Source organism: Prionailurus viverrinus, chromosome C2, assembly GCF_022837055.1.
Source record: "Prionailurus viverrinus isolate Anna chromosome C2, UM_Priviv_1.0, whole genome shotgun sequence".
NCBI lineage: Eukaryota > Metazoa > Chordata > Mammalia > Carnivora > Felidae > Prionailurus > Prionailurus viverrinus.
The window spans coordinates 87,623,955-87,638,245 of NC_062569.1; the positions used below are offsets into that span (position 1 = coordinate 87,623,955).

The 14,291-nt window shown below is 40.7% G+C and overlaps 1 protein-coding gene across 3 annotated transcripts in view; it reads left to right on the forward strand.

Annotated features, from left to right (window-relative positions):
* The window catches only part of PCYT1A (phosphate cytidylyltransferase 1A, choline), a 47,131-nt gene extending 33,017 nt beyond the window's left edge, over window positions 1-14,114 (forward strand). For all 3 annotated transcript variants that reach the window (XM_047875082.1, XM_047875084.1, XM_047875083.1), the window contains 6 exons: window positions 2,778-2,894; window positions 4,157-4,308; window positions 6,349-6,427; window positions 7,129-7,271; window positions 8,922-9,110; window positions 9,981-14,114. In XM_047875082.1, the coding sequence (XP_047731038.1) occupies window positions 2,778-2,894; window positions 4,157-4,308; window positions 6,349-6,427; window positions 7,129-7,271; window positions 8,922-9,110; window positions 9,981-10,187 (887 nt within the window). In that variant the 3' untranslated portion in view covers window positions 10,188-14,114. The remainder of the gene's footprint in view (window positions 1-2,777; window positions 2,895-4,156; window positions 4,309-6,348; window positions 6,428-7,128; window positions 7,272-8,921; window positions 9,111-9,980) is intronic.
* The last annotated feature ends 177 nt before the right edge of the window (window positions 14,115-14,291 follow it).

A 14,291-nucleotide genomic window follows, 5' to 3' on the forward strand; every position in this document is an offset into this window, starting at 1 on the left:
AAGGAGAACATATATTTATTTAGTGCAAAGACTATAATTTATATTAAAAACCAGGACCATTTTGAAAGTGAAAGGGGGTTGCTCTTATTAATATGCTGAAACAACAGATGTAAATCAGATGGTTTGGTTATCCTGGCCCGTAGCCACTTGGGAAAAGAATGGGTAACTTGTACTTAGTCCTCAGATTTTCTCATTAACAGTGATCTTTCTGGCCATTTGCTTACTATACCCGCCCAGGTTTGCCAAAGACTTGGGGGTAAGTCATAGGGAATTGAGAGGCCGGGTGGCTGAGAAAACACTGAAGAGGGCAAGGAGCACATCTGGAGTTGGTCCGAGAAGGGGTTTGGTGGTGACTTGGCCTTATATGGGATGATTAACCCCGACAAACAGCCCGTTGATCAACAGTATTTGGTACTACTTCCACCATCCTGGAAATGTGTTTATGGCGCTAAATCCCCCTCATCTCACTTTGCCCTTGTTGTATGCTAATGTCAAAGAAACAATAACAAAGTATTCTTAATCTTTGTGTTCTATCCTTTGTCTTTTAGGATCAAAAAAAATGAGATCATAGCCACTCTGGACTTGTTTAGGAAAGATGGATTTCTAAGATGTAGAAGAAAGATTATGCTCCTCAGGTTTTGTTGTGTTTTGCTTTGTTTTATAGATGAGGAAACTGAGTGTTAAAGAGGTTAAGATTATAGAGGAAGGAGGCTGGTCGTTAAGTTTGAGCTATAAGCTTTTTGACTCTTAAATCCATTATGTTGTTTTTCCTTGTATTGGTGTATCTATTTTATTTAAAAATTTTATTTCCTGTATTACAAAACCAATACATTTCCATAGCCTAACATTTACAAAATACATTAAGGGTATAGAGTGAAAAGTCTTCCTATTATCACTATCTCACAGCCACCCAGTATCTCTCCCTTCCACCCTTAGTAGGTGTATCATAGTATGTTCAGTCTTCCATTGAAATTTAAGTTGTTTCCAAACTTTTACTATTACAAACTATGCTGCAATGAATACCATGCATATTTACAAATATATGTATGAAATAAATTACTAGAATTGGAATAGCTGGGGTAAAGGGTATAAGCATTTCTGTGTCTTTTGACAGGTATTATCTAATTACCTTTCTTAAAAGTTGTACCAGTTTATATTTCTAACACCAGTATATGATTTCTCAGTTTAAATGTTTATTTATTTTTGAGGAGGGGGGAAGGGCAGGGAGAGAGAGGGAAACACAGAATCCAAAGCAGGCTCCAGGCTCCAAGCTGTCCACGCAGAGCCCAAAGTAGGACTCAAATACACAAACTGTGAGATCATGACCTGAGCTGAAGTCTGATGCTTAACTGACTGAGCCACCCAGGCACTCTCTATTATTTCTTAGTTTAAAAGCTACTTGTTTAAAGTTTAAATCCACCTGGGTGGCTTAGTCAGTTAAGCAGCCAACTCTTGATTTTGGCTCAGGTCATGATCTCATGGTCATGAGGTTGAGCCCTGTGTCAGACTCTGCACTGAGTGTTGAGCCTATGTGGGATTCTCTCTTCCCTTCTCCTTCTGACCCTCCCCTGATTGTGTGCATTCTCTCTCTCTCAAAATAAATAAATGATCTTTTTAAAAAGGCTACTTATTTATGGATAAACCTATCTGGAAAGAAAAGTCCGTAAACCTCCTGGCAACCAATTTCCTCCCCCTTGATTTGTTGTTCTCAAGACAAGGGTGTTGTATCTTACGCCTACCTTCAGTATGGTATATCTGATGAGACTTTGGCCCTTCTTTCCCAGACGATGTAGCTGCTCCTACTGTTATTTGCTGCTGCTGCAGTGAAATAACTCTTCTTTTATTTACATATAGGAATATATTACTAGGACTTTTTAGATTTATTATTTGAAGTATGATGAACCATTACGTCAATTCCATTCTCAGTGTGTTTGTTAGGCTTTGGAATTAGTCTTGTACTCAAAGAGATCATTTCCTGGCTTTTCTTTCATAGTCCACCACCACTGAAAATAAATTGGCAATCTGTTCTCTATGATTTTCACCAATGGAAAGAAGAGGAAAAGCTCTAATATAAAGTCCTATAATATTTATATTTGACTTTCAAATACTTAGTATATCACCCTCTACTGAGAAAGTATAACATGCTCACTGTCAAGGAGAAATACTTGAAGGAATCCTATCTGTTATCACAGAGCAGGTACTGAAGGTGAATTTGGGACTGAGAAGCAGTAAGTTGATAACTGGTACTTAACCTTCCCTTTTTCTCAGTCTCACCTCTTTGGATCACTCCTTACTCACTGGGCAATCAGAGGGAAGTTTATTTTCATAGCAAAGCTTAGTTATTAGTAATCAAGGCAGCCTGAAAATGAGAGAGCAAGCGGCCAGAGTATACCTTAGCTATACTCTATTTAAACATGACTGAGATTTAAACATAAGCTGAAGGTGAGGATTTTAAAATTTAGGACACATATGTTATGTAACTCTTCCCATTTACTTCTAAAATAACTTCAAGAAAAAGCAATCATGATATCCAGTTACAGGAGCAGTTTGGTGAAATCAGGGTAACAGAGTCAATGGATGTGATGTCAAAAGGGTCTTTGTAGCCAAGGAAGTCTGATGTTATTCCTCACAACCCTAGTCTACCCCTAAATTAGGGTGAATATTCAGAAAACAAGAAAGGGGCATGCAAGGGTGGAAACACAGTGCCATTTCCACTTGTCAAATGTGAGATATTGAATCGATGTGTTTTTGTGATAAATTCTTTCCTTTGGATTTAGGTGACCGGCCTGTGAGAGTTTATGCAGATGGAATATTTGACTTATTTCACTGTGGTCATGCCCGGGCTCTGATGCAAGCAAAGAACCTTTTCCCTAATACATACCTTATTGTAGGAGGTAAGAAAATATCTGATAACTTTAGGTGATTTCCAGAAAAAAATTATAGTAGCATTTTTCTCCTTTCATAACCTGAGCCCTGGCTCTTATTTTGGTTTTAAAATGAGGGATGTAGAGCAGCCTCTCTAAAACATGAAGTATATGAAGTACATGAAGTATACAGACCTGGTGAAAGAAACTACAAGCTCTTTGACCTGAGATGTCCAGTTTTGTTTTGTTTTTTTTTTTTTAAGTTTTATTAAGTAATCTCTGTACCCAACATGGGGCTCAAATTCACGACCCTGAGATGAAGAGTCACGTGCTCTTCCAATTGGGCCAGCCAGGTGTCCCAGAGATGTCTAGTTTTTATCTCACTGTTTTCATTTGAGTTTCTACAGTTTGGGGAGCAACAGTGACCCCTATTGCCTACTTAAGAACAGCATTTACTAGATTCCAGTTTGTCATTTTGAATCAACTGAAGTACGAAAGTCTGTTAAGCGAATGTTACATGATCCAGTACAGTCTTACAAAAATGTAATAAGGAAACATTTTTAAAATTTGTTTTAATGTGTATTCACTTTTGAGAGAGAGAGTCAGAGTGCAAGCAGGGAAGGGACAAAGAGAGAGGGAGACACAGAATCCGAAGCAGGCTCCAGGCTCTAAGCTGTCAGCACAGAGCCCGACATAGGGCTTGAACCCACAGACCCGATCATGACGTGAGCTGAAGTCAGACACTTAACCGACTGAGTTACCCAGGTGTCCTAAGAAAATATTTTTGGGGGCGCCTGGGTGGCGCAGTCGGTTGAGCGTCCGACTTCAGCCAGGTCACGATCTCGCGGTCCTTGAGTTCGAGCCCCGCGTCAGGCTCTGGGCTGATGGCTCGGAGCCTGGACCCTGTTTCCGAATCTGTGTCTCCCTCTCTCTCTGCCCCTCCCCCGTTCATGCTCTGTCTCTCTCTGTCCCAAAAATAAATAAAAAACGTTGAAAAAATTAAAAAAAAAAAAAAAGAAAATATTTTTGAAAACTTAATTGCTGTAGAAATTCACAGCAGGTTAATTTCGAAGTCTTCTCCAAAGTGTGAACATACTGTTTAGTGTGTATTGCTCCTGAAGGTATATTTTGGATTAGGAAAAGCATTGCTACCCAGAATGAGCTACATCCAGAAAATACTTCTCCATGTGGGGAGATCGGTTACAGTCCTAGGAAATGGGAGAGGTTGGTGGCTGAGGAATGGTTAAGCAAAGGGGACTTTGACTTACAACTTTATGATGTGGTGAACTCAGTTTGCAGTGATGAGCTCACACACAACTTCAAAGGCTTCACAGTGATGAATGAAAATGAGCGCTATGATGCCGTGCAGCACTGCCGCTATGTGGATGAGGTGGTGAGGAATGCCCCCTGGACCCTCACGCCAGAGTTCCTCGCGGAACACCGGGTAAGAGACTGAGTACATGTCCCCATTCCCCTCCTGGAATTCCCTCGACTCTCAAGACTTCCAGGACTCAGGCTAGTTTTCCACTAGCCGTATTTTACTTATACGTTCTGTGTAAATTTCACATGGAAGAGATGACAGTGGTTTTACTACTAGTCATCCCTAACATTTATATGGGGTTTGGTGGCTTAAAAGCACTTTTACATCCATTATATTTCATTTGTTCCCCACAGTCTTATTGGGTAGTTATGGTTTCTACTTTAAAATTTTTTAATGTTTATTCATTTTTTGAGTGAGAGAGAGAGAGAGACAGAGAGAAAACGTGACTGGGGGAGGGGCAGAAAGAAAGGGAGACACAGAATCAGAAGCAGGCTCCAGGCTCTGAGCTGTCAGCACAGAGCCTGATGTGGGGCTCGAACTCATGAACCATGAGATCATGACCTGGCCAAAGTTGGATACTTAACCAACTGAGCCACCCAGGTGCCCCTATGGTTTCTACTTTATATCTGAGAACAGAGCCAGAAAGACCAAATAACCTGGTCCAGGATACACAGTAGCAGGGCTAGAAACTGAACTCTTCAGTTAAGTGATATTTATCCTCCCTCACTATGGATGTGTCCATCCTCCTAATATACCAGTCCTTTAGAATATACAGAGCTCCATCCATGTTCTCAGAAGTTCCAGGAAATAAGACAGATAAACATAGACTTCTTTTGTATTGACTTAATCTAGTTTCAGGGCTTTGATTTTGGGCTAGATGTTGTGTGAGATCAACACACAGGGGGGTTTCTCACTTTTTCTCATTGAGTTAGTATTATAAAACCCCTCACCTTCTTTTAATTCTCACACATTAGAGAAACAGGTTTCCTATAAAAGGTGAGTATAAAAGATGAGAAGGGTCTATCAGATCAGGTCGGAGGCCCTCAAGCTTGAGGGATAATGTCAGTTCTCAGCAAGAGTGATGTTTGTTAAAACTAGGATTGTGACAGACCTTTTATAATTCTCTAGCTTTTCTATATCTATACTTGGCAGCTGATGTACCAAAGGTGATGAACAAGATTATTCTCAGCAACACAGCCAGGCAGGCCCAGGCAGAAGAGGGTAGAGGAACTTTTAACTTCTCTTTTCTCCTTGTTAGCAGTGTATCCTCAACCAGCCGTCTTACTTGCCCACCATTCTTATTTTCACTTTGCTGCCCATTGACCCCTGATAAATTGTCCGTAAGTAACCAAGATGTTAGCCGAGAGTCTCTGACACAGTCCTGGGCATGGTTCATACTACAGTGGCTTCTGGAACTGGGTATGGTTGTGTTAGCAATTATATTAGTAAATGCCATTTGGCCTGCTCAGGAATGACTAAGTAAGGTTAGCATGTCTGTCTGAAAGATTATTGATCCCAGTGGCGTTGTTCTCTTCTCATTGTTGCAAGAGGTATTGACAGTAGTGAAGTGATAGAGCCTAAGACCAAAAGGTCTTTTATGGCTTTGAGTTTTACGTTTCTCAGGAGTATAGATGTATCTGTTCCAGTAAAAGGGCTCTTGGCTGCTATTTTTATATTCCCACTCATCTCATGGACTGAGAGAGAAACCAGCTAACAACGAAGTGACCTCTTTTGCATATTTTTAGAAACCCTTATTTGACCAACCCTTATAGACCTGGGAGGATGGGGAGATTTCCTTTCTTCTTTCCTTGGCTCCACTCACTAGCTAACACACCAGCAAATTCTCCAGTCCTATTTACTATAGTATGATGACTGGTATGCAGTGTGAGGGTAGCACTTCCAGTATACCAGGAGAAATAGTTAAAAACAGAAACTGGCCAACTTCATGTTTATGATTGATAAATAATTAGTTTGGGTGGCTTATGAATGAATCACGGAATGTATGAAGCAAAGCAAAGAGAGATAAAGAAAAAAAAGTCCATTCGAGGCCTGGCCTCTCCTTGTCCTTTATCTGGGTCTGGGAGAGTATTTATTGAAAGAGTATTTACTGGTTCTTTCTGATGGCAGTTATCCTGGGTTTTAAATGAAGTTTCCTTATTTCAGATTGATTTCGTAGCCCATGATGACATTCCTTATTCTTCTGCTGGGAGTGATGATGTTTATAAGCACATTAAGGAAGCAGGTGAGTAAGCTGATGTATATCATCACTTTATGGAGTTTCAGGGGCAGTGACAGAGATTCAACAACATCTACTTTACAGAGGAAAATGTATACACTTAGAAATTCAACATCTACTTTCCGGTCACACTTCATTTCAGATAAAAGGTTAAGGTGAGCATAGTTCTGACATCCATCAATTCTCAGTCTAAACATCTACTTTTGATATCTCTTTTAATTTCAGCTATATGTGTGTGTGTGTGTATACACACACACACACACACACACACACACACACACACACATATATACATTTGTTGTTGAGAGAGAGAGAGGACACAAGTGAACAAGGGGCAAAGAGAGAGAAGTGGGGCTCACCCGAAGCAGGACTTGTACTCACCCAAAGTGGGGCTCGAGCTCACTTGAAGTGGGGCTCATGCAAACTCATGAACTGTGAGATCATGACCTGAGCTGAAGTCAGATGCTTAACTGACTGAGCCACCCAGGTGCCCACCCCATATTTTTCTTAATATTAGGACATATAGCTCCTGCTTTCCTTGCCCCTAGCCTTTGATTCAGTCCTCCTATCTGTCAGTATCTCCAGATTTCACTTAGTAATAGTAGATTCTGCTTTTTGAGGAAAACGGTGTTGCTCCCAGTTTTCATCTAGTCCTACTGTCTAAGTTAACCAGAATGTCACAGTGTTTGTATGTGTTCTTGGATTAGGCATGTTTGCTCCAACACAGAGGACAGAAGGTATCTCAACATCAGACATCATCACCCGAATTGTCCGGGACTATGATGTGTATGCCAGACGGAACCTACAGAGGGGCTACACGGCAAAGGAGCTCAATGTCAGCTTTATCAATGTGAGTTCCAACCTCATCCCAGAATTCCATGGCCTGATAGGACACACATTTGCCTCCCACTTCATCTAAGCTGAAGTTGCTTCTTTTCAGTCTGTTATAATTATCACCTCCAAAATTCAGTTATTGCCTCTTTGCTGATAACACTATGCTAAGCTATTTACAAAGAGAATAAAACAGAGGCATTTTCTGCCTTTATAGCTTACTATCAACACATTGATATAAAGATGTACAGCTAAATAAATAAATAAAAATATGTAACTTACCTAGTACAGTATTTATATCAATTATGTTTATTTACATTTTATTTTTTTTAAGTTTTATTTTGAGAGAGAGAGCGTGCATGCAAATGGGGGAGGGGCAGAGAGAGAGGGAGAATCCCAAACAGGCTCGGCACCATTGGTGAAGAGCCCGATGCAGGGCTTGACCCCATGGAACTGTGAGATCATGTCCTGAGCTGAAACCAAGTTGGATGCTTAACCAACTGAGCCACCCTGATACCCTCTATATCAATTATATTTAAAACAGTAGTTCTTAACCTTTTATTTATTATTATTATTATTATTATTATTATTATTATTTTGGTTGGTCTTTGGAAAATCTAATGAAAGCTATTCCCTCTGTGGATAGTGACACGCAACATTTTGCATGCAGTTTCTCAGGACATGTGGACCTAGGTTTTAAAATTTGATTTATGAAAGCAAAGTTTATCTTAGCTAATATTGCCTTTAAGAAACAAATGGCTATACATTTTATTTGGAAATTGTATCTTAATAAAGTTGGTTTTAAAAGAAGGAAGCTGCTAACTCTATCTTCGACACAAGTAGCTTACTGTGCTCTCTTACCTGTTTCTAATTCTGTGAATTATCAATAGGTGAAATGGTTTCATCTAAATATGATTTATCTATGCGGATAAGCCCTAGCTGTTGCTAACCACCTACTTCAGAATCTCTATGTTCAGTTGTTTAAAAATCCTAAATATATTCCCTTTCCCCTTTGTGATCTGGAAATTATGAAAATACTTTTCATTTGGCAAAACATACCCCCCATCCCTAGAGAGTTCATACCATTTTCCCTTCTCTTTAGGGAAGCTTGTAGGACCAAAGAGTATCCTCTTCCTTTTGGAACTGAGTAAACAGACCTCCAGATACCAAAAACTAAAATAAATAGCTCTTCTAAAATCGTAGAATAAGCCAATGATAGAGGGGAAAACACCTAGTACAGTAAACTAAGTAAAAGATGCACTACTGCAACCAATAATTCTTGGTGGTATTGTGCAGTAATCTTGTGGCTCCCTATACATCTTCATCTAGAATGGGGTTTGGGTTATGTTGGGCATGTTTATGTTCCAAGTTTATGTTTTGTCCTAAAAAATCGGATGCATTTGGCTGTCTGTCTGTTACTGAGCCCACTCTATCTATTTAGTTTAGTCTAGGCTTCCACAATGTTCGAGTTATCACATTTTTGTATAAGATGACCATCCAGAGTATATTTTATGTTACTATGATAGAGAACTATGGGATACATTAGAGCGAAGTGAAGTTCTCATGGGTGGAAATAGTGTCAGTAGAGTGCCAGACCATTTTCTTCTTTCCCTTTGGAATGGAGGTCAGAGTGAGTATTATTTCTCAAAACAATTATTTCTTTACTTAGGAGAAGAAATACCACTTACAGGAGCGGGTTGACAAAGTAAAGAAGAAAGTGAAAGATGTGGAGGAGAAGTCAAAAGAATTTGTTCAGAAGGTTGAAGAAAAAAGCATTGACCTCATTCAGAAATGGGAGGAGAAATCCCGAGAATTCATTGGAAGTTTTCTGGAAATGTTTGGTCCAGAAGGAGCACTGGTATGTTCTTTCCTGATGGACAGTTTAGGGAATTTCAGGAAAATATAGGGAATTCTCATGCTGTGGAAAGAATTACAGAATTATAGAAAGAGATATCAACATTAAATAGTTATCTAATTTGTCCCTTGTATTGGGCAGAACTATCTTTTGACTATCCCCAAAAAGTTCTTTAAAATGTTCATAGAAAGAAGTTATATATTCTCCTAAATAATTTTGCCAACTCTCTGTCCAAATCTGGTGATAAGTAAGTAACCTTGCCCAGCTTACTTCTACACTATAGTTTTCAATAAAAGGAAAGGAAAGAACAAAGAATAGTAAAAAGAAAGCTGCCTCCACTACAAACAGCTGCTGCAGAATTGCTGGGTGAGGTGAGAATTCTGCCCTTGAGGAGTAGCAAGGTGTTTTCAAGCCAAATAGAAGGTGAAGTGTAGCAATTTAGCAAGTAAGCCCTCGGATATCAGGAAGGATCTAACTGTGAGACTGTTTGATACCAGAATAGATTATTCAGGGAGAATATAGAATTTCCTTTTCAGAGAGCTCTACAACTAGAATAGGTACGCTTTTGTCTGAGTTAGTTCCTTTGTTTTTGCCTGGAGCCTGGAATGCAGACCAAGTAGCCATTTAAGAATTCCTTTGACATAGAAGTCAAGGATTGAGTGATAGCATGTGGGAACCCTTCGATAAGTTGCATAGCATGGACTACTTTAGGGAGGAAATTACTTAAACTTATAGCTGTGTCCCTCCCCTAGCTTATTCAATTACTTATGACATTGCACAGGGCACTTGTGATAATTTGAAGTCGCAGATCCTCCAGTGGTGATTTAGTAGGATCCATAGGTTTCTTCTAATTTTACCTTTTGGTCTCCCCAGAAACATATGCTGAAAGAGGGGAAAGGCCGGATGCTGCAGGCCATCAGTCCAAAGCAGAGTCCCAGCAGCAGCCCCACTCGGGAACGCTCCCCCTCCCCATCTTTCCGATGGCCCTTCTCTGGCAAGACTTCCCCGCCGTCCTCCCCAGCAAACCTCTCCAGGCACAAGGCTGCAACCTATGACATCAGTGAGGACGAAGAAGACTAAGTTTTCATCCCTCCTTTCCTCTCCCTTCCCTCTGTCCCATAACCTTCGGAAGCTCTCGGTTGAATTCCAAATTGTGATCCCAACACTAAACCTAAGGACAGCTACAAAAGAAAGAAAGTTGGGGCAGGAGGACCTAGGATGGGATCAGCCCATCCGCCAAGAGCCGTCACCCATTCACACCAAGAAGGAGGCTGAGTACACCTTAGAAGCCTGTTCTGCATCCATATTCCCTCTTTACAGACTTTGCTTTACTGTTTATGTTCATGTGATCTTGACAGGAAATTGTCATTTTTAGTAATTTTTTAAAAATCAGTCTTTCAAATGTTATAAGTAAAACTGATTTTTTGCCCCTGAGGAGTGGGCACAAGGAAGTGGTGTATTACCCAGAGGCCTTTTCTTCCTGATACACTATAGTGTTGCCTTCTGTTCTGAGGCAGAGTGGCTTGCCAAGTCCTTCAAGCAATGACCTGCTTATGAGTGATTTCATGGGGAGGGGCAAATAGCATAATTTTGGCGTCCTTAAAAAAAAAAAAGCTAAAAGCTGAGTAAGCTCAGCCACAAATCACCTAAATGTACTGCTGGCACGTGTGTCAATGTGGCTTGAGAAGAAGGAGATCTGAGCCTAACTTTTCTTACTCCCTGAGGAGTTTCGTATCGGACCCAATGGGGTCCATGGAAGACACTGTTGGGGATGGAACCAGACCACATGGCATCGTCTGCGGTTTTCCTGCTGTGTTCATCTTCCCAGAAAACTCTGTTGCCCAGTTATTTGGGAGCTCTGATCAATCTCATTCCTGCAGTCTACCTTTGAAGGAAGGAACGCTTTCAGGTTTATTGTGATTGAGGAGGGGAGTGGGGCACTACCCAATCCTATACGGGGTCGATTCAGGTTAATTTTCCCAGACAGGAGTAAGTCCCTGGCCCTAATACTCCTATTTCAATGCTTATTACCTAGCTTTTTGCAAAGGGTACTTTGTAAATGTCTGCAGTTTGAACATGATCTGTTAATCCATGTTGCTCAAAGCCATACTGAATATTTGGAGAAATTTTGCACAGAATTTAAACACAGAAGCGTAAGGAAACACCCCCCTTTCTGAAGCCTTATCTTGAACTCTGCCCCTCTTAAGAAAGTTGTGGGGGTTTTTTTGTTTGTTTGTTTGTTTGTTTTTTTCTTAAAGTTCTTGACTGGAACGAGTGCTCCAGGTAGTGTTCCTTTTCCTCTGAGAGTTGCAGCTGGTGGGGACTTCCCTCCCCTGCCCCTCCAGCAGGCCACAAAGCATGGGTTCACATTACAAGAGTATGGTAGGTTCTCTCTCTTCTCCACGTGTGCCTGCTGGTTATGGTGCCACTTCCCCTGTTAGGTTGCCCACGGGGATTCACCACTTATATTTCCCGTCAGAGATGCTGAAGCTTAACACTTGCAGTTGAGTGTGAGCTCATTTGAAACCTCTAGCATTCTACAGCTACATGACCTAGCAGACTGTCATCTTCAGTAGTCCTGTAGCTGGGTTCAGGGGAAAACTGCTTATGTCCAGGCCCCACCCTGTCACTCATAAATACCCCTTGTGGGGGTGGAATTTTGATGTTTTCAGTGTTAGAAAACCACATTTTATCTTTCCTTGCCCCTGTGCTAGGGCTGTGAGCATCTCATAGTCTCCTCTCTAAATATTTTGTGATAAAACCTGCTCTTCTGCCTGAGGATCAGAGGCTAGAATCACTGCCTGCCTGCACAGCAGGACTACCTTGGTTCCTAAAATTCTGATCATGCAGAGAGGCAGAGTAGAGACACAAAGAGAGGGAAATCTCTTGTTGTCGTGACGGCCTATGAAAACTCCATTTCTGACTCTTCTCATGAAGTGCTATTTGTGCTATCAAATCTGGTTTATTTGAGCTTTGGCTTAGAATCCTTCTTTTGAAACAGTTCAAGTTACTGTTTTCCTGCATTAGCCAGCTTCATAGGATCACATATTTTAACTTTTCTGCTTCAGTCTTCCTTCTTTGGGAATTTTGCCTATTATTCTCCCTGGTATAGAAACATGACGAAGTCATTACTGAGGCTCACCTATGTGTTCCCTCAAAGTACACGTTAGCCAAATGTATTTGGCAAGGAAGATGCTCAGAATGTGGTTTTCCTCCCTGCAGTCAGTCCTCTCAAGCATACTGCCTGGGACCTCTTCCTCTGCTCTATCAGTGGGCTCTTTTTCACATTCCCTGCTCTTGGAATATAACAGTTGTGCTGGGAAGCTCTGTGAGACTACCAGGGCCAGCATAGGCACGTGTTCTTGGAAAGCCCTCTCGCCCCTTTTGACAAGACTACAGTCTCAGTCTCCTAACACCAGTGCATCTTCAAATGATTGTGACTTTAAGCAAAATCTTTTATGGTGTGGCATATTTGCTTCTTTGGGATAAATGTGATCCTAAGTGCTGGACAAGGATGGGTGGAGGGAGGAAGCTGTTGGGATGATGCATTATTTGTGCCTAATTCAATGAAGTTAGTTGTTTGCCTACCATGACCATGCCTGTGATCTGTAAATCTTTGAATATTAATTTTAATATTAACTGGTAACATTAGTTTCTAATTAGCTGTTTCCCTGAATCCCACACACAAAGCAATAGGCCAAATGTAGCAGAGATGGGAGAGCCTTAAAAGTTGGTTGGCCTCAGAGCGCAGTGCGTAAGACCGAAGAATGGAGACAGATGCTCAGGAGTTGGTGCCGAGGAGGTGCTTCCAGCAGTTATCTTGAGATGGCTGGGCAGAAAGTTTGCTCTTTTCCTACACTAGACTCAGGAGCACTGAGGAACAGAGATTGAAGCTTTCGAGGAACAGAAATGGATCGTTCGTACTACTGTGGCTGTTTCTGATAGCTAGAGCCAAAGACCATTATTTTGCTGAGGCTTAGTTAGGTAAGAAGGGTGGGGATATGAGGAGGCTGAAGATCCTAAATGAGAAAAAACATGAAGGAGGTCAAGAGAACTTTTGACTTTTTCTGATTGCCGATAACCCGGCACCTGAGTTAGATTCTTCTTTTACTTGTGACCACACAGCTGGTCAAGCAGCTTCTGGATGGTCCCTCTACAATGGTTCTTCACAGTGCTTTTGCTTCGCCAGATTATCTTGGTTTGTGGGTAGCTTCTGTTTTTCTGGAGCCGATTGCCTTTTTGACTCTGTTCTAGATCTCGTGTCAAAAATCTTTCCAAATCAATTATATTTTGCTGCTTCTCTTTAATTCCCTAAAAGCCATAGCTTCTACCTTTTCTGTCATCACACACTTTCACCAGAAGTTGAACTAATACAGGTAGGAAAAAATACTCCCTTAATAATGTTTTTAACTAATGGTATTTTTTTTAAGCTTACCAATATAAGTATTTTTAAAGGTTGTATTTTGCAAAGTCATACAATGATTGTTCTTGTTTTCTCTCATAGAATAGATTGTCATGAAATAAAGAGTGATCCCTAGCTTCTATTTTTCCAAATAAGTAGAACATGTCCTTGGGATTATATTATTAAATGTTAATTTTCTTTAAAAGAATGAAAGATTTTCTGTCTGCCAAAGTTTTATGTTAATACTCAGATTGGGGTAGAGAACAAAAGTGCTAGGTTTAACACTGGGATGACTCAGGTTGTGTCCCTTTAGGTTTAAAGAGGGTTTTCCCACCCTTCTTAGGGGGCACCGACTGTTTTAAACACAGAGACTCGATCAGTTGGGTTGTCCTGTATTGAGGATGCTGAAAAGAAAAAGGCATGTTGGGAAGAAATGCTGGCCTTGGCATGAATGTTAGCCTCATCCCCAGTGCCAGCAACCCACAGGACGTTTCCTCAATCGGTGTTCAGTATATTGTTTTCCTATGTGAGTGTTACTAATTTGTTCAGAGTTATTTTGGCCTTTGTCATTTAGCCAAATAAAGGCAAAGTGGTTTTACCTAGTATTCCATTTCCTGTGTTTTTGACCTGGTATACATGTGTGTAACATGTGTTATATATTTGGGGCTTTTGCCTATGCTCTCAATTTCTTTGCCTTTGCATCCTGATTTGTCTCCTCAAAGTTGTCCCATGACCATATTATTAGGAAAATCCTTTTTCAGCTTTGCACAGAAGCTATTGTC